Source organism: Mesoplodon bidens, assembly GCF_964165515.1.
Source record: "Mesoplodon bidens genome assembly, chromosome: 5".
Taxonomy (NCBI): Eukaryota; Metazoa; Chordata; class Mammalia; order Artiodactyla; family Ziphiidae; genus Mesoplodon; species Mesoplodon bidens.
This window is the reverse complement of record NC_138161.1, coordinates 126143909-126169603: the sequence shown is the minus strand read 5'-3', so window position 1 is coordinate 126169603 and position 25695 is coordinate 126143909. Positions and strand designations below refer to the sequence as shown.

The window sequence follows — 25695 nt, the reverse complement described above, 5'->3', positions numbered from 1 at the left end:
GAAGGGAGGAAAAGGAGCGAGGAAGAGGGGAAGGAAGAGTGTGCGAAATGTTTTTGTCTGAGGTCCATTAGAGGGAGAAATAGAACCCTTATCAGCACTACAGAATCTCGAAGAGGCCGTGTATTTTCTTGAAAGCCCCGAAGCTAAGTAATTCCAAGAATGTTTGGCAAAGCCCTTTGGGGAAGGGTGAGGTGGGGGACGGGCGTGGGGGGGGCTTTCTCACCCCCCCCACCCCCTGCCCCCTCACAGGATGTGACAGGATTTGGGAGACCTAGAGGAAACCTTCAGGTCACCCAGGGAACTGCTCCTCTCGCTGGTCCTGCAGTGGCGAGGCGGGGTGAGGGGGGTGAGAGCGCCGAGACGCGCGGGGCGCGGAGATGTGCAAGTGGAGAAGCTGGACCCAGCGCAGGCGGGAGAAGCCGCCCGACTCGCGGCGCGGGATCTGCTGAGAGACCACGGTGAGTCTCTCCGGGTGCGGGTCCGAGGGATGCCCGGGTTCCCAGTCGCCTCCGGGCCCGGGCCGAGGCGGGCCCGGAACCTCCCCGGGGTCCGGCCTGGGCTCGGCGCCGCCGCCCGCCGCCAGGAGCCCGCGCTGCTCCGGACGCGCCTGGGCGGACCCACCGACCGACCAGCGCGCTGCGGCGCTCCCCGCCGCCCGCAGAACCCGTGCGCTCATTGGTCGGGATGTGTCTGCTCAGCAGCCTCCAACTTCTCCCGAATCCCACGGGTGAGTCCCGAGAAAGCGAGCTGGCACCTGGGAGCTGGGGGGAGATGGGTCCAAAGGGCTCGAGATCTCCCCCGGGGGCGGTGGGAGCCGTTGGGACGGGAGCCGGAGGGGAGCGGCGGCCGCGCGGAGCGGCTGCCTGGAAGGCGCACGGAGCAGGGTCCGCGGCTCAGGTCCGGCGAGATCAGAGCGCCCGGGACCCCGCGGCCGTGGGCGAGGGAGGCGTGCCCTGGGAAGAAGCTGCAACTGAGACTTGAAGAGTGAGGGAGTGGGGTTAGAGAGGGTGACCTGGACGAGGGATCTGCAAGTGATGTCAGGTCGACTCTTCAGGTTCATTTCCATAGCTTCCTGCAGCCTCTGCCTCGGAGAGTTACGTCCGGTTACTGAGATCAGCGCTACGAAACTGCAGCCTGGCTGATTTGGGGGCTGGGAATTTGCCATTCCTCTGTAAAGACACTGTTTCTGTTTGTTTGTTTGTTTTTGTTTTTTAAAGTAAGGTTTGTTTTCATTTTGGTTCCTGTCAGATTTTCTTCTCATTTGTAACTCACTTGCCTATTTTTACTTTCCCTACCCTGAAGATCTTTTCATTATCCTACCTCTTCATCTAGCTTTAAACCTTAGTTTCCTCTTACATAATTTATGCTGATAGAGTGCTTAAATCTCGAGGGTTGGTTGGTGGGAGTGGTGGTGGGAGTTCTTTTGCAGATGAAAGTTTCCTTAATCGGTCTTAACCTATTTGTATTATTTGAACAAAAGAGTAATTGCAACTGAAGGGTTCTCTTCATTTATTTATTTTTTAATAAATTTATTTATTTTTGGCTGAGTTGGGTTTTGCTTACTACGCGCAGGCTTTCTCTTGTTGTGGAGCACAGGCTCGTGGGCTCAGTAGTTGTGGCTTGAGGGCTCTAGAGCGCAGGCTCAGTAATTGTACAGAACGGGCTTAGTTGCTTCGCGGCATGTGGGATCTTCCCGGACCAGAGCTTGAACCCCTGTCCACTGCATTGGCAGGCGGATTTTTAACCACTGCACCACCAGGGAAATCCCAAACTGTTCTCTTTAGCCGCTTGATCAAGTTTACTCCTCTCCCATATACGATGCAAATGGTAATTTTATTAAACTGAAAAGAAGTACCTCGATTTGCAGTGACAGCATTTGGAAGCTACTAGGTCCGCAAACCGGCTATGAAGGCATCTAGCTGGCATTATTGCTGGCTTCCAGCACTTTAAAAAAAAAACTATCCGACAGTTTCTTGGACTCCACGCTGTGTCTTTTGTTGTATAGAAACACTGTACATGGGAGTAATATGTTTGGGGCTTTGCGTTCAGAACTCCGTATATCAGATCCGGGAAACACCTACAAGTTTCCCTTGTCCGGGGAAACAAGAAGGTGATTCCCCTACCATATGTGCCTCCTCAAATCTGCAGCTATCGTCTAAATATGGAACCTCTTTCTCTCTGTATTTTTTGAATTGAAGTACAGTTGATTTACAATATTGTGTTAGTTTCAGGTGTATAGCATAGTGATTCAGTGTTTTTGTAGATTGTACTCCATTATAGGTGGAACCTGTTTCTCTTGCTTCCTGTGCCTCAGTTTCCATAATACAAACTGTAATTGCGTAGTGTAACCTCAGAGACTTGCAGAAATGTTAATGTACTAATGTGTTGTGAAGATGAACATTGCTTTGGTTTATAGACTTTTCAACAAACCAGTTATCCTCTGGGTTCTTGGATTTGACGATGTGATAAAGTAATGTGTACACTCAACTGGTATAAAAATTGCTGCTGTTTATTGCTTTGAGCTCAGTTTCTATTTAGGCAAAATAATCTTTTATTCTTTTGGAGATGTTGTCAAGCTGAAGTTTGCAGTATTCTTGTTAGGGTAGATGTCCTAATCCTCTATCCTCTCTTGCGGAAGTGTCTACTTTTTGGCTTGAACTTTCCAACATATCTCCAATTGAGGTGGAATACTTTAAGGATGTAGGTATGTTTGGACATATCCTGCTTTATATGAGACTACAAGTATCGACTTTATAATTTTTGTATTCTTTTGTATAATTGCCTCCTTTCCCCCCTCTCTAAAATGGGGTTGGGTGTGGTTGCATTGGACATCCAAGTATCTGAGGGATGGTGATATGTTTTTTCCTGAGGTTCAAGATTCTGACCCCTATTTTCTTAAAAGAAAATAGCGAATCAATTGGAATTACTGGAAATGAATGACAAACTTAATTAGGAGGTTAAACTTGCCTCATTTCTGCTTTGGTCAGTGCTGTTGAAAAGTGCTTCTTAGGAGCAAAAGACTGAAAATTTGCAGGATGTTTATAGGAGGGGCAGATGGATAGTTTGCAAGTGATTCAAAGATGGTATTATTTTGATTCAGGTATAAGGACTAAACAGCTTCAGTCACTGCCTTCATTTCCCCCTGTAACAATTTCTGCTGTCTAAGGTGCGGAACCATTAAGAGCCCAGCTGCCCCAGTACCCCAATCTCAAGGGTAAGAAGTAGAGCCCAGGGAAAAGTAACCCAGAAGGGAGAAAGACATACCTGCCTACTAGTTTTCCTGCATGGTGAAAACCTGGTGGCACCAATAAGCAGCTTCAATTTAACCCATGGCTGTCCTGGTTCCTGGCCCTAGATTTTACTAGAGAAACTAATTGTTTTTTCTAAGAAAGAACTAAAAAGAGAAGTGGGTCATATTATAATATATCAGGAGAACGTTCCTCTAGATTGTTTTCTGAAATATCTTCAGAGCAGGGGGAGAAATACTCAGGAAATGGAAATACTCAAGCAAATGTGATTAATATTCAGATGTTCTTGAAGTCAGTCTTGAATTCATCTGGGAGAAGCAGGAAAATTATTCTTTATTGTTTACCTCTCTGTATGGTGTCCAAGCGTTAAGTGTGTTTCCATCTTTTCTTTCCCCACCCACCTCCCCTATTAAAAATCCAAGGGCTACTATCAATGCAATTCCATATCATAACCCAAGAAAGAGGCTGTGAGACTAAGCCAACATGAGTCATATAACCATTAAAACATTTTAACATTCAGGTATACTACATTCCACTTTTATTGAGCAGATATGGTTTTCATGGTCTAATAAAATATTCTTATTTGATAGTCTGTCCTTGGTTATAGCCTCATGTAATCCCGGGGACAGCATGCTTAAGACTTTGTATCCAGAACTTTAAAGTCCAGTTGTGGCTCACTTATTAATAACTCACTGGGGAAATTAAATTCCTAGTTATCTGCTGATAACTGATGGCCTGATCACCCAGGCCATACTTCAAATGTAGAATCCGTTTCTACTTTATCCTATGCCTCAGTTTCCACAGAACACACTGTCAGAAAATTATGTGTATTCAACAAAGATTTCTAACTATGAGAGCATCTCTGAGCAGTCACTTCATCTAGGAACTAAATTATATGCTTAATTTGCATCAAGCTATAAAGAGCTAATCTGTTAGTTTACAATGCTCTTTTCTACAGTCAGGCAGAAAAGTTGAACTTGTGTGTTCTAAGCTTCGGTGAATGTCTGATAAAGAGTCACTAGGCCTCTAAAAGAAACATAATGAAATCTAATATTTAGGCTAATATCCCCTTAATTTTACCTCCTAGACTTCTGCAATAAGGTTTAAAGTAGCTATCATTGTATGATGATGCAATTTTCTTTCAAAATGTGTTCTTTGTAATTGTATTCTTTGAAATGTGTTCATTGTAAATGTGTTCTTACTTGTGTAGCTTTGGGCAAGTTACCCGGCTTTTCTGTGCCCCACTATCCTAAGGTATAGAACTGGAATATTCAAATCCACCTTACAAAGATTCAGTGAATTAGTGCATGCAAAGCACCAAGAACTGCGAGTGACACATGGGAAGTACTCAATAAATATCAGCTATTATTAGCAGAAGTATTAATATTATTAATTTAAAAACAAGTTAATTATCTTAATTGTTATCCTGACCTGCAAGGTTGAATTTTTTAAATCATATTTTCTTCTTCTTCAGTTGCACAAAGAAACAGTACTTACAGTTAGTACCTTTCATCCCAGATTGTAAACCATGACTTTTGGTCCAGTGAGTGACCATTTTCAAAATGTTGTCTAACCAGTTAATAGATACCCATATTAGCAGTTGTTGTAATTTTGAACTGTAAAATAAAAGATGTTTTTAAGATTAAAAAAAACTACTATAAGTGTTTATTCCTTTTTGTTTTTATCTGTATTCATAGTTAAAATTATTGCTTAGTCAAAACCTCGAAGTATTAGTCATTGATATCTAAGCTTATAAAGGAAGCCAGTGGAACAAGCTATAAAATTCACCTTTGATGTTGTTCAGAAGGGTGAGTTTAAAGTTCAGAAGGGTGAGTTTAAAACTTTAAAACTTTCCTTAATGATGGTACAGAAGTTATTTGCTTATGAACTGCTGAAGGAATCCTCCGTGAGTATTTAACTGAGTCTCCTTGTCTGATTTTGCTTGGATCTTCAGTGATATGTCAAAAAAATCCAAAAGATTGTGACCAGGATCTGTCTAACTTATGTGACTATATACTCTTTGCTTTCAGAATCAAAATTTTGACTTTCAGCAAAAAACTTTTATTTCTAATTTAAAATGAGTTAAACTTTTACTTATTCAGCCACATTAAGCATTTAGAAAATTGTATATAGATCTCTTCTTTTTATCTATTGATTAATTTATTATGATTAGTTTGAAAAATATTTTTTTTTTTTTTTTTTTTCAGTATGTGGGCCTCTCACTGTTGTGGCCTCTCCCATTGCGGAGCACAGGCTCCGGATGCGCAGGCTCAGCGGCCATGGCTCACGGGCCCAGCCGCTCCGCAGCATGTGGGATCCTCCCAGACTGGGGCACGAACCCGTGTCCCCTGCATTGGCAGGCGGACTCTCAACCACTGCGCCACCAGGGAAGCCCTGAAAAATATTTTTTTTTTTTTTTTTTTTTTTTTTTTTTTTGCGGTACGCGGGCCTCTCACTGTTGTGGCCTCTCCCGTTGCGGGGCACAGGCTCCGGATGCGCAGGCTCAGCGGCCATGGCTCACGGGCCCAGCCGCTCCGCGGCATATGGGATCCTCCCAGACCGGGGCACGAACCCGTATCCCCTGCATCAGCAGGCGGACTCTCAACCACTGCGCCACCAGGGAGGCCCTGAAAAATATTTTTTAATGTGTTTTTTTTTTTTTCAGACTTTAGGTAATGGGCAGGTCAGAAAGTCAGATGGATATAACTGATATCAACACTCCAAAGCCAAAGAAGAAACAGCGATGGACCCCACTGGAGATCAGTCTCTCCGTCCTTGTCCTGCTCCTTGCCATCATTGCAGTGACAATGATAGCTCTCTATGCAACCTATGATGGTGAGTTACTCACACACCTGTGCCCACAAACATGCAGAAGACAGTGAAGCCTTCATCTTAGGTTTTTCCCATCTATTAAACAATGTGTTAAGGAAAGAGACACTTAAAGATGGTGATATAAAGATTCATTTATAAAATGTAACATCAGTATGCCAAAACAACTAACTTTGACTAAAGTACAATGTCTTTTATGCTTGAGGTAAGTTATTAATTGCCAAGTATGTTTCATGCACTTGTTTGTATTTTATGAAGATTCTAATGTATAATTTTACTTGATGAAAGTATTCACAATTTTATGGCCAACTTCAATTAGGCAACTTTTGTTGTGTCATTGAAATTCAAAACGGCTTTACAAGAATTTAAGAGGTCTAATTTGATCCTTAGAAGTTTTTCACAATAAGGATTAGAAAAGATTGGTTCATTAATGGAAAAAAAATGATTACCAGACTAAAACAACTGATGTTTTAACTTAATAGACCTAGGGCTTAGTGGTCAGGGATGATATAAGAAATACATTTTTTTCCTTCATTTGAAAAATTTTAAATTTAGGATTTGCTTATTTTATTCCTGTATATTTTCTTCTAACTACTGTCAATGATATATAATACTTAGGTTTTAGTTCTTGCTTTAAGGAATTGATTATTTAATTGGCCGTTTATAAAAGAACGAAAGGTAGGGAGAAAGAATATGTGTATTGAAAATATTTATGCATATATCTTCCTTTTTCTAGATGGTATTTGCAAGTCATCAGACTGCATACAATCAGGTAAGAAGATAGTTTTTAAATTTAATAGTTTTACAATTAATTTATAACATTTAAAAATCAAATGCTAATAGATCTCTATATTTGCTTTGTGTATGTTTTTATTTGTTTTAGGTCATTATTTAATAGTCAAAGAACATCAAAATATACTTAAGTAGTAGATTTGTTAATTTATTCATTCCAAAAAAGAATTCACTCCTTTCAACCCCAGAGTATATGGTAGGGTAGAGATGGAGAACTATATCTGTAACTTTATGGAGCTTGCCATGTAATTGGAGAAAAAAAATCAGCACTTGAAATGGCATGCATCATATCATTAAGTGCTAAATTTCTCAATGCAGATCATTAGAGGGGTAAGAATGAAAAAGGGAGTGACATATAGTCCTGTAAAGCAAGGTGGAGAAGTTAGATTTGGGAGGGGTCTTGAAGCAGGGCTAGGATTTGGAAGTGGAGGTACAGAAGAGGGAATTCCAAACTAGGAGAAAGAACAGGAATAAATCGTGTTGAGAAGCAGTGAAAATGTAGGCATGATAGATAGGGACATGTTATGGAGAGCTTTGAAAATTCATGTTTAGCCTTGATTTTGTAGTAAAAGAGAAAAGGATATTTTCCTGAACAGATTACTTGTTAAGGCAAAAGTTGGAAGATGATTCTGGGAATGCTAGGCTGGGTGGATTGAGTGAAAAGCTAGGGAGGGAGGGCAGGTAGGGGCTGCTTCTGTAATCCAGGTGTGAGCTTAGGAGGGCTGCCTGCGGTGGGATGAAAGAGCTATGAGACAACCTGAGGGACAATTGGATGGCTTAATAGCACTGACTTGCTAAATGAAAGATATGAATACTTTGAAAATGACACCAACTTTGAAACCTCAAGGGACTCGGGAGACTGTGGCAGCTCATACTGAAATAGCAAAGTTATGAGGTAAGTTTGTTTTAGGGAGGGATGTGATTAATGTGGATTTAGACCTATTGCGTGTAAGTCAGGGGTAACATCTAAGTGGAGATAGACAGTAAGAAAGTAGAGATCGAGTGAATTTAGGATCTGTCAGCCAAGGGGTGATAGCTGAAGCCTTGGGAATATTTGAGTTCCTAAAAGTAGAAGTGTAAGAGCTGAACTTAAGAGGACATCAAGAATTAGAGTAGAAGGAAAAGAAAAGTCAGAGAAGGGAACAGAGAAGTGTATGGAGCTATAGAAGTCACATCAATTAGAATGTGGTGAAAAAAAGAAGAACATTTTGACAAGGAGAAGAAAGGTGGTAGCTGGCATAGCACCTTGGATATGAACACAGTATTTATGCCCTTTGAGAAGAGATTCTAAACTTCCTTTCTGATGTCTACATTTCTTCCAAGAAATAATCTGTCCCAAATGATTTTTAACCACTTTCTGTTGGATTGTCTTATCTGGGTTTTTGTTATTCACTGAACTTTGCAAAATAGTAATGGGAAAATATTGTGGGATTCTAGGTTATTGTCTAATGTCCTTAGTATGTATGTGCTCTTTGTTTTTCTGTATTGCTTTTTGCCTTCCCCCCCCCGCCACTGCACCTCAAGTGCAATGGCCACATGTACACTCTGGGACATGATGTGGGTAGCTTGAGGGAGACCTGATTGGGATACTAGCCATTTGCTCCTGAGTGTAATAACATGCACTTTCCCATCCAAGGGCCTTCCCAGAAACAAAAGAAGTTTCTTTATTCCTCAGGGAAATGGCTGCACAGGTGCCTTGACTGGGAGATGTCCAGGGTCTCTGTGCCAGAGTTGGTATGTGCCCAAGTTGTCAAAGTTACCATTTGCTTCTCCCTAAATCCTATCTCTCCTTTCTCTCTACCAGCTGCCCTATTATATGCTCATGCTATTCTGTTTTGAGTAACTCCCACTTATGTGTTGCCCTCCAATTATCTCTAAGTTTCTCAGTCCTCAGTATACTTGATGCATCTATTAAGTCTCTTAATCTGTAGGTTCTCTCAGATTTTTCTCCCTCTCACTCTTTTTTCTTGGATTTTATTTTTGAAGAAACTAGATCCTTTGACTAGGTAGGCATATCTTTGTAAAATCCTACAGGTGATTGTACCCCAGAGATCTGAGCAGGTTCCTTTAGTGGTACCCATCCAAGGAGCAATATGACATTTGGAATCTGGAATCTTACATGTGACTTAATGTTTAGAGATATGACTTTGGCTTTTTTTAATACTGTTTGGCAAGGCTTAACTCAGTAAAATGTATTTAAACTGTATCCTTTAATTGTAGTTTAGAAATCATACCAAACGTAAAAAGCACCTCACAGAACTATATCTTGGCAGAGAAATGTGTACAATAGAAATAGCTTCAGTGGTAAACAAGGTTGCTGAATAGCTGTGTGTTTTTCTTCATTCTGCTCTGTTGGTTCACAAGCTGCTACAATACTTTCATATTCGTAGTTACTCTTCCTCCCTGGGGGGAAAATGATGAAACTCACTCTTATGGATAAAGTTTTCATGCCCTACACATACATACACACACACACACACACACACACACACAGAATCCTCTACTGGTTAGAAAATATTTTCTGCCACAGAAACCATAACTATTGCTTTTAGAAGTTGCTTCAGATTAAGAAAACTCTAGGGGAAATCTTGGACAGAAAAAAAAGGGAGAGAGTGAAAGAGTGGAGTGGATGGAAAGAAAAGAAAGATGGAATAAAAGATGTTGAAAAAAATATAAAGTCTCCTACCAGCAATTCTATAGATTACTTTAAAAGATTGGGAGAATTCAAACCTGAGCACAGAAATTGTTGAGAATTGGAAAAGTTAGGTATTGATACCCAAGGTGCTTATTTCAAGTGAAAGTTGGTTTTAGCTGAAATCTTTCTCCTCATGGAAGGGAAAGTCATGGCAAGTGTACTTCTCTCTTTGATCCTTTGAAGTCAAGGGATGGAGGTCAAGCCACACCAAGGCAAAAATAAAATATTGCAGAAAGCTGTGGATCAGCTTGAAATTTGTTTGGTGTTGGGTCCTTTAAATCTGAGCCTCTATAAATTTAAATATTTGTAATTACATAAAATGCTGTTTACAATACATACTTTAAGTTAACTTGCCTGTATAAGAAATGCATCCCTCTGAAAGATTACACTGGACCTAAAATGAAACAAACACTTCTTAACAAATAACAAGTTAAGGCAGTGTTCAAAACCATACTATTAAAGTATGAGTAATACTATTCATCTCTTATTTACTATATAAGATTGTTAAAAACATAGAATTATAGAGCTTGGATGTGATTTCTCAAACGTCTCTGTGTAAATCTAAATCCTGAAACTGGCTTCCATTGCATTGCAACCTTAGTAAGATTTCAAGGAATCATATACTTTAAATCAGGGTTTCTCAGCTTCATCACTGTTGACATTTTGGGCTGGATAATTCTTTGTTATGGGGAAGGGGGCTGTTCTGTGCATGGTAGGATGTTTAACAACATCCTTGGCCTCTACCCACTAGGTGACTATCAGCACCTTCTCCCAGCTGTGACAACCAAAAAGTATCTCCAGATGTTGACAAATGTCTCCTTGGGGCAGCAGAATCATCTCCACTTGGGTACCACTGGCTTAGATAATCTCAAGAGATCATCTAATGCTTTTCCCTTTGTGGTAGACAGAATAATGCCTCCCTAAAGATGTCCACTTCCTATCCCTGGATCTTATGAATATGTTATCTTATAAGGCCAAAGGTACTTTGCCAAGGTGGTTATTAAGTTAAGGATATTGGGGAGATTATCCTGAATGATCTGGATGGTCTTATGTGATCACAAGGTCCTTATAAGGGGAAGGGAACAGGAGGGTCAGAATCAGAGGGAAAAATGTAACAACAGAAGCAGAGGAAGCCAAGTTTGGAGTAATACAGCCATGAGCCAGGGAATGTGTGCAGTCTCTTGAAGCTGGAAAGGGAAAGGAATGGTTCTTCCCTAGAGCATCCAGAAGGAATGCAGCCCTGTTGACCCCTAGAGCCATAAGATAATAAATTTGTGTTGTTTTAAGTCACTGCGTTTGTGGCAATGTGTTGTAGCAGCAATAGGGAACTAATAATACACCCTTCTGTATTTCTTTTATTTGGGGGCTGTCTTTGAAGTGTTAAAACACACACACAGTGTTTCTTGCTAAACTAGTGTTTTATTACTAAATTGAGGTATGTAACATACAATGATAAGGAAGAAATGTTAAATAGGTTAATAGAGGGCTATAACAATACAGGAGGATATTAATAGAATATAAAAAAGTAAAAATAGGAGATAAAATAGAATAATAATAGCTAGCACTTACTGAATGTTTATGTGTCTGACACCATTGTAAGCAGTTTACATTTGATCCTCATAGTGACCTTGTGAGGTAGGTACCATTATACATTCCTTTTACAGATGAACAAACTTGAGCTAGGATTGCACTCCAGGCAGCCTGACTCCAGAACCTGTATTCATGACCAACTTTCCCTGTTGCCTCAAAGGACACCAGGAATCTATCAAACTTTTAATACTGTATGCCTGTACGTACAGTATTTGAGAGCAGATTGCCTCTGCTCATGCTAGAACTTGGAACTAAAGGACATAAGATGACAGAGAGTTGAAATAATTAAATACAGACTAAGAAGGAGAATGAATATCTCTCTGACCAAGAAACAGGCTACTTTACTGAGAACAGCGATCAGCTTTATCAGTGATTTTAGTACATCAAACACAACATGGAATTGAGGGGTTTAAAGAGGCAAACATTAGCAGTGTAGTCCTAAACTCTCCAGGGGATAGAGAAACCAAGTTAAGATACATGAGCAATACAGTTCTCAAGAGAGAGCAAGACCATCTGTACAGTTGTGCAGGTTGTACACTGCACAATTGTGGCAGCCCTGAGGGACAGGTTTGTGGAGCGTCAGGACCTGGATGAAACTCCTCATAACTATCCATTTCCTTTACTTTAATTCTCTACTCATCAAGCAAACTTTTGATGAGTATTTAAATATTAATACAAGGAAAGGAGGCATTCTGTTCACTTGAAAGATATGTTAAGCTTGATGAGATTATGTACTCATATTCTGATTTATAATCACTTTTGTGTGGCTTGAGCTATAACCCTTGAAGTAAATGAACCTTCCAAATATCTGATCATTTCTTCAAGGACCAGATCCTGGTAGTGCCCTAAGTGAAGTATCTTGTTACCAGCTGGCCTTTTCATGGCAGCAACAAGGAATCTCTGCATTGCTGTGGGCCATGGTCCCTCCTTTCTTGCCTGTTAACACCTCAGAAGCCTCCACGAAGAAAAATGACACAACTAGATGAGTACAGGAAAGACCGCAGACAGACTCTTGAGGGCTGCCAGGCATGTAACAGCCTTTCAGAGTGGGAGATGAGGCTACTTCATTATGTAATTTAGCTTGAAAAAATCCTTCAGGCAATAAGAACGCAGCCAGCATCTTAGTGGAAAGGCTGCTGAAGCACACCTTTGTTAATTTAAATGTGGCATGTGGCAATTTGCTTTGGGCGGCTTCCCTGACACCATTCTCCTGACAATTGTGTAGCAATACTTGCTTCAAAAATTCTCCAGTCAAAATTAGCATCTGTCAATCACATCCTTTCCAAGAAAGGGAGTCAGTGATGTGATAAATACACACACATGTAACTTTTTTTTTTTTTTTTTTTTTTACCTTCTGGGTAGATTTTAAGCAGTAGTGCACCATCTTTTTTTTTTAGTGCAAGGTCAAGGTATTGAAAACATAGATAAGTTGGACTAAGTGGTTAAAGGGAAAGAAAATTAGCAATGCCTGATAAGCTTATTTGGAATCTTAAGGCTTATTTTACAGCTGCAAACATTACCTGTGCGTAAAGGAGTGGATATAAACTCTAGCTTGCGGAGGGGTGGGGTGAGGACCCCAGCTTTATGTTCAACATTGTAGAGTGAGAAATATGGGAAGATCCCTCTGCAGTTGAAGTGTCTTGCTTTGTCCTGCTCACCAAAATCCATGGTGTAGCAAGGTGCTTCCCAATAAGCTTTTGATATAATATGAAGCTCCAGTTAATAATATTGATAGATTTTTAAAGGGGAATTGAAAAATAAAGAGTTAAAAAGTCTGTAAGGGGAAAGTTACGCAAGCCCTTGAATCTTGAAAATTTTTGTTCTCTGAGATCATTCAGAAAAAGAAATTCTGGGGTAGGGGGTGGTGGTTTTGATCCGATTTCTGACTGACTGAAAACTGGAATAAATTCTCTTTGTTCAAAACACCCTCACCCCATACCCACTAGAAGAGCTATAATAAAAAAGATAGACAATACCAAGTGTTGGTGAGGATGTGGAGATTAGAACTGTCATACATAGCTAGTGGGAATGTAAAATATTTCAGTACATCCCAATGCGATATACAAAAACCATTTTGGAAAACATTTGGCAGTTTATGTGGAAAATTAAACATACACTTTCCATACAACCCAACAATTTCACTCCTAGGTATTTACCTAAGAAAAATGAAAATACATGTCCTCAAAAGGATTTCATGTGATTTTTAAATTACAGCATTATTCATAGTAGCCAAAACATGGAAACAACCCAAATACCCATCAATAGGTGAATAAACAAAATATGGTATGGCTATAAATGGGAATACTACACAACATCAAAAAGGAACAAACTATGATACATGCAACAATAAGGAACCTCAAGAATGTTATACTAAGTAAAATAAGTCAGATAATAATAAAACCTGCATATTATATAATTTCATTTATATGAATTTACAGAAAAGACAAAACTATAGAGGCAGAAAGTAGAATAGCTATTGCCTAGGGCCTGGGAGTGGAGCAGGGATTCCTGCAAATGGGCACAAGGAAACCTTTTGGGGTGATGGAATTTTTCTAAATTGGATTGTGGTGATCATTGCACAGCTGTATAAATGTATTAAAAGTCATTGTGTGGGGCTTCCCTGGTGGTGCAGTGGTTGAGAGTCCGCCTGCCGATGTAGGGGACCCGGGTTCATGCCCCGGTCCGGGAAGATCCCATGTGCCGCGGAGCGGCTAGGCCCGTGAGCCATGGTCGCTCAGCCTGCGCGTCCAGAGCCTGTGCTCCGCAACGGGAGAGGCCACAACAGTGAGAGGCCCGCGTACCGCAAAAAAAAAAAAAAAAAGTCATTGTGTGAATTTTATGGTATGTGGATAAAAAGCAACAAAATCACCCTTATCCCTTTTTTCCCATCTCTCCAGTGTCCATTTGTAAGTAATTATCTTCTGTTTTGATCTTATGCTTGTTATTGTAATTAAATGTTGAGTCCGTTGATTCCTATTTCCACAATTCAAAGTGATTATGTGTAGTTTTCAATGCCTACCAAATCACTAAATAACTTAAGCTTCTCAGTTTGAGTGAGTACCTATTATTTGATCATATTCGTGTTATATTGATGAAAAGTCTGTGGAAATTGTAAATCAACTAGGAAGTTGAAATTATTTCGGAATTAGACATTGGAAGCATTGTTTGCATGTGCTGGAGTTTCACTTTCAGAGGAAGTGAGAGATATATGTGGTATGGTAGGGCCAGGTGGACCCATCATCTCTCAGTCAAAGGCAGAATACTGGGTCTACCACAAAGTGGTTACTGGGGATAATCATGCTTCTGGGAAAATGTGTTGGTTTTTCATAAGGGTTCTATGAAATGTTTCCCTTTTCACCTTGACTACTAGGTGTCAAGAGATTTGTTTTTAACCTATAATTATAATCTTTGTATACATTTGATTCATTAGCATTATTCCTGCCCTCCTCTTTCTTTCTCAACTAATGTATTTGATTTTATTTCCTGTATCCCTGTAAGGCCACTTTGAATTCTTTTATGAACAATGTATGTTAATAATAAGATGACTAGAATATAGATAAATTCCAACAATAGATACGTGCAGGAGCAAGGCTGTTAAATAGTAAATTTTATTTCAAAGAGTTGCAAGTGTTATGAATAATTAAGGCACAATCTTTTGAAAGATTACAGCTTCTTTTTCCACTAAGCCAACAGCATAGTAGAACTAAGATGTAAGTTCAGGTCACATTCTGTGTTGTTAGTATGCGATCTTAATTGTCAGTTTAGCTCTCTGCATTTCATTTTCCTTACCTACAAAATTGAAATTAAAAGTGTCTTATTTTACAGAGAAACAGCAAAGATTAATGACAGCCCATTTCATGTTATGCATCCTTCAAGGAGATGCACCACAGGTATAATGCACAGATATATCCCATTTAATGTGTTCTTTCATGAAAGTTTACAGATGCACTATTTAAAGTTATTTATTGAGAAAAAAAAAAGCTATTTAGTGAGAATCAAAAGAAGGCAGTCAATATATTTTTTAAGTGGAAGGTGTAGCCAAAAATAGAGAGAGTGTAGTGGGTGGAGGGAGAGAGAGAGAGAGAGAGAGAGTAGTACATTTTAGATAGTCTCGGGTAAAAATGTCTCATCTCTTATTAACATTTTCCTTGACTACTGTGCTCTATGTTAGCACAGGGAGTGACAGTTCAGCCTGTGAATGAACTGTAAAATGAACACAATCAGAAATGGGCACTTGGATCCATGTTGCCTGTAAAGCAAAATGCTTTTTGTTTGTTTGTTTTCTGTAAAGCCAGTCAAGCACAACTTGATTTGAACACGTAGCTATTCTGTGGTCACCCTTGCAGACATTCACTGTCAGCCCTTCCCTCACCAATGACTAACCCCTAAAAGTGAATAAGCCAGAGGCCTGTGGTAAGAGGAGAATAACTAGATTCTTGCTATTCAAAGCGTGGTCCACTGTACCATCAGCATCAGCTGGGAACTTGCAAAAATGCAAATTCTCAGGCCCCACCTCAGACCTATTGAATCTGCAGCTGCATTTTTAGTCAAGTCCCCAGGAGAGGAGAGTGCACAGTAAAGTTTGAAAAGTGCTGAAGACTCGTGATTCTCAACTGTGGCTGCTTATTAGGATAATTGGGGAAGCTTTTAAAATATACCCATGCCAGACCTCCCTCCTCTCTGACACACAGAGTTCCAATTCCTTCAGCGGAGTGGTCTCTGATAAGTGTTGGGGGAAAGGAATTTAAGTAAATAAATAGACATTAAGATATGTAGGGGGCTTCCCTGGTGGCGCAGTGGTTGGGGGTCCGCCTGCCGATGCAGGGGACGTGGGTTCGTGCCCCGGTGTGGGAGGATCCCGCATGCCGCTGAGCGGCTGGGCCCGTGTGCCGTGGCCGCTGGGCCTGCGCGTCCGGAGCCTGTGCTCCGCGGCGGGAGAGGCCACAGCAGTGAGAGGCCCGCGTACCGCAAAAAAAAAAAAAAAAAAAGATATGTAGGAATTCCCTGGACATTTACATTTACATTTACATTTTTAAAAGAAAGTATATGTTAACCAACTGGTTGATTTAACAGGTGCGATTTCAGACTGTGCCGCTCAGTAAAAACTAAGTCACTGTGCCTGTTTTTCTACTAATAATGGAGAAGCTGAACCTGGACTGTCCCCCTGAATTTCCCCAGTAGAATGCGGGCACGGATGTTTTCATAGAGACTTCAGAACAATGTCTTTCCTCATCCATTCATCTATTCATTCGGTCATTTTTTTATGTTTCTCAAAATCATTAATTGTGCACCTTCTAAACGTTGAGCACTTTTCTAGACACTGGGAGTATGAACTAAGATAAACCCTGCCCTCAGGAAAGTGACAGTCTGGTCAGCATGACAGACCAATAAACAAAATTACCATACGGTTTGGGTAAGTGCTAAGGCAGAGAGAAGCAGTGCTACAGGCACTCTGAGAACAGGGCGCCTAAACCACATCAGTCATTATAGACTGGCAGCTAGAGTGATTGTAATGAACAGGGCCAGGAAAGCATTCACAAGAGGAAATGTCACCTGCTAGTTCAGAAGGCCACTCAGAGGTTGCCAGGCCAGTGGAGCGGAGGGCAGCATGTGCACAGGCTGGATGCAAGATGCATGCAAAGGCTGGGTGGGTGTAGGATCTGCAAGTGGTTCATGATGGCTGGAGTGTAATGTGAAATGCACTGCGTTGTAATTCCTCTTCAAGTCTATAGAAAATGAATAAATATGTTATGGGGAGCATCTGAAGGATTTTAAGCAGAGGTGGAACGTATTCAAGCTTGCCTGCTGGCTAGCGCAGACTTGGTGAAGTGGAGACAAAGATTTACCCACACAAGGGAATACTATTTCCAGGTCCCAGGGATGAGGGAGAGCTTAGCAAGGTTGAAGAACTGGAAGAATGGCTATAGGGCTGAGTCACAGCGGGCATGAATGTGGATGTGAGAGTGGGGGTGAGAAGGGTGTTTGAGTGCTGGCACAAGAGATAGGCAGAAACTGAATCTTGTAGTCTGTGGTAAAGTGTTTGAGTCTTCCTAATAGCAATGGGAAGTTACAGAAGGAAGGGTTTTCAGTGAAACATGACTTGATCAGAATTGTTGAGGAGGATCACTGACTGTACCTAAAGAACTACTCTGGGCAAGGAATTGGGCTACTGTGCACTTAATCTGGATGGGGCAAGGAATTGGGCTACTGCGCACTTAATCTGGATGAGAGCTAAGGGTTGCCTGGATTTGATGGTAACAGGGTGGAGAGAATAGATGGATTTGAGAAATATTTAGGAGGTAGAATTTTTAAGGCATAGTGTTTATGTAAATATGTGAGGTTGTGAAAAAGAAGTGAGTAAAATGTAACTCAAGTTTCTGGCTTGAGAAACTAGGTGGTAAGTGTTGCCAGTCACTGAGCCAGGGAACACGGAGGAAGAGCTGGTTGGATAATAGGCTGGGGCCCATGCAGCGAAAAGGTCCCTTTGAGGCAGTGTAGATTTGAGATACTGGTGAGTCTTCTGTATGGCGAAGTTCAGGAAAGTCAAGGTTGGAGATAAGGATTCAGGAGTCTTCAGCGTAGGGGAGAGGTGGTTGAGATTTCCCGGGAAGGAATGGAGATTTTTTAAAAGAAACTGAAGAGGAGGAGCCAGGGAGGTACAAGGAAAATCAGTAAAGTGTAAAATCACTGAAGCAAAAGTGAGAGGGTACGTTAAAAATCAGAGTCTGATCACTGGAGTTAAATGCAGCTGAGAGGTTGAGTAGGACAAGAAATGAAGGCAGAAAGGAAGAGGTTGAAGATTCCATTGAAGATGGGAAAGGTGATGGATCTTGTTCCTGGGGATGTAAGAGAGGATATATCCAGAGAAAAGATGGCAGGACCACTCTTAAACAGAGGAGGACCCCCTCTTCCTCTCTTACCAGGGGAAAAGCAGCAATGATAGTGTGCATGCAAGTACGGTTAGAGGCTGAGAAGGATGGGAAGCCATGTGGCTCATCCAGTTACTTCAGTTTTCTCTGTGTAAGAGGAAGTAAGGGTATTGAAGGCTGGAAAGGGCCAGTGTATGGAGTGGAAGGGAAGACTAAGCAGGACCACGTAGAAAGGCTGTGCACAGAATTGATGGCCCTGTTGAAGCTGAAGACCATAATTTGAAATGGCATTAAACCAGGAAGTTATGGGGTTTTCCCAGCATCACAGGTAATATCTTCCACAGATATTTATTGAGTACTGTTCTAGTTGCTGCAGATGCAGAGGTGAACAACACAAAGTCCCTGCTCATAAGGAGCTTGCAATAAAAAAGTCAATCAATAAATCTGCAAAAAACATTCTTAAATATCTTAGCCTAGAGTTGGAAGGGAAAAGGTAGGCAGCTGGGAAGATTCAGGGTAGGCTCCTGTGCAGGGGCGAGGAAATGAAATACTTTGCTGAGTTGATGGTTTAAATGATGACACCACAGGATGTAGGCTGGATAGAAAGTGAAAGAAAGGCAAAGGAAGAACAGAGTGAGCATGAAGTGAGAATTCTCAGTAAAGTAGCAGAGCAGGTGCAGAGGCAATAAAGAAATGAAAGAACTTCTAAGGATGGGAAGGCCAAAGTGTAGGTTACTCAAGTTGAAGATTTCAAAGGTAGAACTATTCTTGGTGATAACATTAGGACCATAAAAATGCAGGTACAGATATGGAATGGAGGTGAAGGTCATGAGAGTTTCTAAGGTTAAGAAATTCTTAAGCCAGAGAGTAGCAGAGATTGTCCACATAGTCCCTGATGTTACTTGGGAAGATGGTAGAACATTTGTGGAAGGGAAGACTGAGCGAGGTGTTGAGTCTTTCATAAACAAAGTTGAATGTCTAGGAAGTTAGTGGATGACAGAGATAAAGTAGATGAGGTGGGTGGGGATGGTCAGCTGGCAGAAGCCTAAATAAACACAGTGGAGAGGAATGATTTGGAGACTTCAGAGAGTGATAGAAGAAGAGTGGTTTTGTTTTTCAGTGTGCGGAGTGCTGAGGGAGAGAGAGCTTCCCTTTCTTTGATTCTCTAGAGGTAGGTTTGTAGGAGATACCCTTCTGAATGGAGGGAAATGTTTGCTGACAAGAGTCAGATTCTAGAATCATAGTATGTGCCACCTGATCTAGAAATTAGTCCACACGGGGTAGGGTTTTCGACTTCTTTGTTGTCATATGTGATAATATCACTCCAGTGAATCAACAGCAGCCGGTAATAGGTGACACTGGAGGGCTGCCTGTCTTGCATGTTGTGCGGGAACTCCGTTTGATTGAATTAGAATTACTCATGAATTCATTTTTATTTATTGTTTCACCAACCTAGATAAAAACTCAAAGTGAATCAGTGAGTTCTTTTCTCAAAACAAAATGTTTGTTTAAACATTTTTCAGAGGCACGATCTTCCTTCAAAATTAAAAGAAAAAAATGTCCAAACGGAATTATCACATTTCAGATACCACATGTTCTTTTTTTTTTGCGGTACGCGGGCCTCTCACTGTTGTGGCCTCTCCCTTTGCCGAGCACAGGCTCCGGACGCGCAGGCTCAGCGGCCATGACTCACGGGCCCAGCCGCTCCGCGGCATGTGGATTCTTCCTGGACCGTATCCCCTGCATCGGCAGGCGGACTCTCAACCACTGCGCCACCAGGGAAGCCCCACATGTTCTTTTAAAAAAACTTTTCAATCCAGAGAAGTCTGACAGTAGGTACCTTAGCTTGAAACTAATACAGAGGGGTTTGGTCCACAGCACAGACTAAAGGATTAGGAAGTCAAACTGAAATCAATTAGCAGGTAACCAGTAGCTAGCAGTGCATCTGTTTCTTTGTGCTTGATGCTTAAAGCAAAAACAAGCAAGCCAACTATAAAATGGTGAAGATGGCTTAGGCCATATCTTTTAAGTAGTTCCCTTTGTTAATCAAGGCTTTCTTGAACTTCAAAGAAATTCTTATTTAAAGAACTCCCAAATCATTAAAGACTTATAATAAGATATGCTTCAGGATCTAGTAGTTATTTAAAAATACTTCCAGAAAAGAAAGTTTTTGTAAAATCTAGGGGCTTAATTTTCTGGTATAATGAAATTAATTGAGTGAAATTAGGATGTTTCTGATACCTCTGCCAGTCTGAAGCCAAAATGAATTCATTACTCCTGAACACATGTATATAGCAATTAATGATTTCACTAACTTAGAAGCCAAGAAACAAAGTGTTAATAATTGTATTTGTTCAGAGAAATAATTTAATTATATTTAAGTGAATCAAATAAAAAAGCAATATATGAAAAGTCATTAACTGAACAGAATATCTCTCAAAACCCTGTGTATATAATATTCTGTAGCAAGGCAATGATAATGTGTTGAGAAGAAATGGCACAAGTGAAACCTTGAAAGTCCCCTTAAACTTGTATCCATGCAAATATGAATCTTTAAAAGAGAATATAAGTTAGCAGCTATAGATGCTATGAAACTTTACATAATGTATTTCAACAACTATGGAATAAAATTAAAACAAAGAAAAGAAGTGGGAGGATCTGCAAAGCTGACAAACTGATTGAGTTCCATGAAGGCCCGTGTTGCAGGATCAGCCCCATTGCAGGCCCAGGCCCTTACTAAGAACAAGGTCAGCGACTCTGGTTCCATCTCCAGTCAGTCTCACGTCTGGTGAGCTGCCTCTGACCCCAGCTCTAGTGAGTGGGTTCCTACCTTGTCTCCTGGGACCTCACTGCTGGCTCATTCCCTAGCTATGGAAATTGAGTTTCTGCTTTTTCTTCCCCATCTTCTGGGACTGAAACCCAGCTTAGTTCTTAACCTCATTGCCTTTTGCCTGAAGAACTTTCTTGGATCACCACACTGTCTGCTGGGTACAGCTCCCTCATCACAGCTGCCTGCTGTTCCTTGTCCCTGTGTAGCTTCTCTCCATTGCTCTGAGCCAGGAACTTCCTCTGTTGCTGATTCCTTGTGGTCTATCTAAAATAGGATTCAGTCTCACTGGATCGGCTCAGACTACTTCTATCTGAGCCCAGTTTATGTACATGACACACATTTTATATGGAAGAAAAATGTTTCTTCATTTGCTGAAGAAGAAACAACTCACTAATGTTGTATGCCAACACAGAAAGCCAAGGATCTGGCTTTTCCCTCAACCATCAGCCAACCACACCTATTAATTTTAAAAACTTAAGGAGGGAGGAATCAGTTCTTTGTCTTGTTTTATTTAAATATAAGAAAATCTAACTAAGTGTTGAAAGTTCAAAATTTTTCAGATACTGCCTATCCAACTTTAAAAGAACAATAAAAGCCATTTTTATTTGAGTGCAGTAACAGGCAAAAGAAACCAGTATCAAAATATTTTAAGATCTGATAAAGTAAAAGTATGGCTTTTAAATAACAGGTGGTGATAATTTCCTAACAGAAGACTTAATTGAGAATGAAGGATTCTTTTGGAGTGTCTATTATGAACTAGTCATTGTGCAAGGTGTTGGAATTAGAATCGTTGCTGCGGGTAAAGGGTGTACCTATAATTATCATTGTTTATTTATCTGTGGATTACCTGGAAATATACTTTGAATTATTTCTTAGAAACTGCACATCTCATACTGACAACTTATTTCATGGTTGTTGGTCTAAGGCTCCATCTCTCACCTAGCCATATAGTCATACAAATGATGCCATGATGTATGAACCTTACAGAAGAGGTCGTCCGGCAGCTTAACATCTGCAGTCCATGAGAACTCTGTCTAGATTCATGGGGAGACCTTGTCCAAGCTAGGGCTCCTGAAAGCCTAAGTTGACTTGGCCAGGGCATGTGTTGAAGAGATGATTTGGAACTTTTTGACCAGCCATACAGATAGATTGAGGATGAAAGGGCCTGCTTCTATTAGATGCCCAAGATAAGGACTTCTAGGACAAGGCTGGCTGTTTCCTGCAAGCTCAGCAATAGTAAATCTTTCTTCCCATGATCAGATCTCTTTCCTAAACTGGACAGGGTGACAAAGGCCAAGCCCCTGACTATTAGTTCCCACAGGTCTCTTTCCACCAATCAGAGACAGGTAGGGTTCCTCCTGGGATGCTGAGGCCCTGGGGATCTAGCTCTTCATTCTTTATCCATCCTGTACCCTTCCTTCTGAGAATGGCCTACCTTTCCACACTCACAGAGAGCCGCTCTACACTCCAGTCCTCTTTCGGTTGCCTCTTTTATCAAGGCTGTCACTCACCTTCTTTGCCTGGACCACAACTCTGTTCCTGACTCACATATCTGTTGAATGAATGAAGGAATGAAATGCCTTCCCTCTTCCATCTTTGCCTAGCTAACTGTTTTGCTCCCAGCACATCCTATATGCTTACCCATAACTCACGTCTCACTTGTAGTTAGTTGTGCAATGTCTAGTTTTGCCCCCTGTAATAACTATTTCTATCTTACTTATCAGTCTGTTTCCATCAGCTAGCAAGGTGCATGGCACATAATAAGTTGTCAATAAATATTGGTTGCATACATGAATATTTAATTTATTTTTTATATTTATTCTGTCAGGTTCCTTATCTTGGTCACAAAACCAATGTTGTCTAGGCATGGTGTTTGTTAGGGCACCTGATACACAAATACAGCAGCAAAGAAGTGGTCTCATTCGGGCTTTGTCCCACATACGTAAATCAGATTTCTCATTTCTGTTTTTCCCTCTCAAACTCTTTTCTGTCTGATCTATCTCCTTTGCTAGCAGTAAAGTCAATTACTCTCTTCCTTGGTGGTTTAATTTACCTAGTTAATTCTACCCTCCTAAGCTAGAACTGGGTCCACAAGGAAACAGTTTCTGTATGCATTTCTCTTTCCCACTATTTTCCTGTTTCAGGGAGATTTTTCAACTAATATCCTACTCAGGTAAGCATTTCCAGCTCCTTGCAACCAAAATCTCCACTAGTCTGGCCTTTCTTTTCCAATTCCAGTTCTCTCAGAGCTTCTTCCTTCTCAGTAACTCATCTCTGCTCTCCTTTAATGAGGCCCTGTGCTCACCTTCCCTTGAATGTCTCTATTTGGCTAAGTGCTGCAGGCGTTTGACCATCATCCTCGAAGGTTCCTCTATCCCAGGTTGCTTCACTCATAGTACGCTCATTCAGACTCCTGGTCAGCTCACACATACACACATAATGAGCTTATTTATAGACACACGCTGCAAGTGACTCCTTACCTCTAAGTTACATAAAATAGGAGCTTTGCTTGTCAACTGAATACTACATAAGTTCAGGAATTGGAAATGAGAATAGAGCATAACAACCCTTCATTTCTAGATATAGTTACATTATAGGACTTCATATGCATCATGAAAGAAACAGTCTTGTGTCAGATGAAGCCCTGCAAATTCTGTGAGGGCAGGGATTATATCTGTTTATTCGCCATGACATATATTCAGATCCCAGTAGTGTCAGACATGTCGGGGTACTCAAAAATAGTTGTTGAAATGAAATGAAAACTTTCAGAGTCTTTTCATGGTCCACAAGGAAAAAAAATCTTTTTGGAGAAGACAAATGATTTAGCATAACCCTCTGGATCTCCTATAATAGAACAGAGATATGTATTCATTAAAAAAAAATAAACATGTGGAGCCTAATACCACCTTGTGTCAACTAAATGCCTAGTTTGTTAATACATACTAAATTTCATAATGCCCACTGGAGAAGAGTTTTTTTGTTGTTGTTTTGTTTTGTTTGTGGTACGCGGGCCTCTCACTGCCGTGGCCTCTCCCGTTGTGGAACACAGGCTCCGGACGCGCAGGCTCAGCGGCCATGGCTCATGGGCCCAGCCGCTCCGCGGCATGTGGGATCTTCCCTGACCGGGGCACGAACCCGTGTCCCCTGCATCAGCAGGCAGACTCTCAACCACTGCGTCACCAAGGAAGCCCAAAGAGTTTTTTGGGTTTGTTTTTGTTTTTACAATTTTGACTTCGCTTGAGGTAGCATTCTACAGCACCAGTGACCCAGCTAATCCTTTTGCTGTGATCTTTTTGTATCATGCCCTAACCAAAATTGATGCAAAGGCAGAATGTTTTGAGTTACTCTCAGTAATTACACATTACTGAAGTTGGACTGATCATTTCTGTTCAACAGCGTGACCCAAAATTGCAAAATGTTTAAATGGGAGAAACATGGGTATGTAATTTCATTGCTTCCTCTTCAGAAACATCCACCAGTGTCCAGGAAGCTTGGGATCTAACTGATGAGAGTTACTTAGGGAACAGTGTAGCCTTTTCATAACCTTCTATATCTTTCCTTAAAAAAGGAACATTATTATTCATTAACATTATAATCAACACACAGCCTTGATAACTTATTTTAAGTAATATATTGTATTTAAATTGCAGCATAATCTCTAATAGCTTTTTGCCAGTGAAGACTCTTTTTGGATTTAAAATGCAAATTGGACTTGAAAAAGAAAATTTATTTTTAGACTTACGGCACTTTAACTTAACTGTAACACAGTTTCAGGGCTTCCATTTGTTAACAGAATGTTTTTGGTTGTGAATTTTGGAGGAATCCCTACTGGAAAATTATTGAATGTCCTCTCTTGGCTGTGAGCCATTCATTTAAATGGGCTATGAGGTAAAGCTGAAGAATTTCACTAATTTGGGGAGAGCCAACTAAGGATTATTACTGTAGGTCCATTAGACTTGAGATTTCTGTAATTATCTCAACAAGTTCTAAAAATCTAGGGTCAGATGAGGTGAAAAAGTTTATGTAGCTATGCTCATGTTATGGAGCAATAAAATCTTAATTGAGCATCAGAAAGACAGTGATTGCTACATAATTTAACTTGGATTCTCTCTCTCTGTGGAGCTTCCAAAATTTTTTTAATGCTATTTGGAGTTACAGAAGGATGATACTGCAGAAAAACATCAGTTTAAAATTAGACCTAGGCTCTATCTAAACTCATATTGGTGGCTTTGGGCATGTAACCACTCTATGCCTAGGTTTCCTTAAAACAGAGGTAACATGTCCTATTTATAGAGCAATGGGAAGATATTATAAAGAAGAAATATAATTAAAACCAGAGAAGCAGTTTAACATCATAGTTAAGAGCCTAGGCTTTGGCCACCAGACTGCTTGAGGATAAACTTCAGTTTTGCTACTTACCAACTGTGTGACTTTGGGTACAGATTCCTTAACATCAATTTCTATAGCTAGAAAGTGGGGACAAAAATATTGTTACCGTATACAGTTAAATGAGAAACAACGTCAAGGAATTTAGAAAATAGACTAGCGTGAAGTAAGCACTTGGTGCCTGACACAGGTCAAACATTGACTTGTTATTATTATTATGACATAAGCATCTTTGGCTGAACCCTAATGAAAATCCTATAGTTTACATTTTGCCTATAAATCTGACAGTGAGTTTATCTGTAAATCTGATAGCAACTGGATTCCAGGTTAACTATGTATAGCTTGTGCCTGTGTGTATGTGGGTGTGAGTTTGCGTTTGTGCCTATGCATTCAAAGTAAATTGGTCACGTGTACATGTAATACAATTATAAACTACTCCTCAAGCTAAAACACAAA

The 25695-nt window shown here is 40.6% G+C and overlaps 1 protein-coding gene across 4 annotated transcripts in view; it reads left to right on the top strand.

The window, feature by feature from the left end:
* The first annotated feature begins 337 nt into the window (after positions 1 to 337).
* Positions 338 to 25695, top strand: part of MME (membrane metalloendopeptidase) — a 100769-nt gene continuing 75411 nt past the window's right edge. For 3 of the 4 annotated variants that reach the window (XR_014015878.1, XM_081234601.1, XM_081234599.1), the window contains exons 1-3: positions 338 to 458; positions 5914 to 6083; positions 6814 to 6849. Coding sequence is in view for 3 of the 4 variants with exons in the window: in XM_081234601.1 (XP_081090727.1) it covers positions 5924 to 6083; positions 6814 to 6849 (196 nt within the window). In the remaining variant the exon portion in view is untranslated. Of the gene's footprint in view, positions 459 to 642; positions 728 to 5913; positions 6084 to 6813; positions 6850 to 25695 lie in introns of those variants that run through there. The other variant, XM_081234600.1, reaches the window with a different exon arrangement.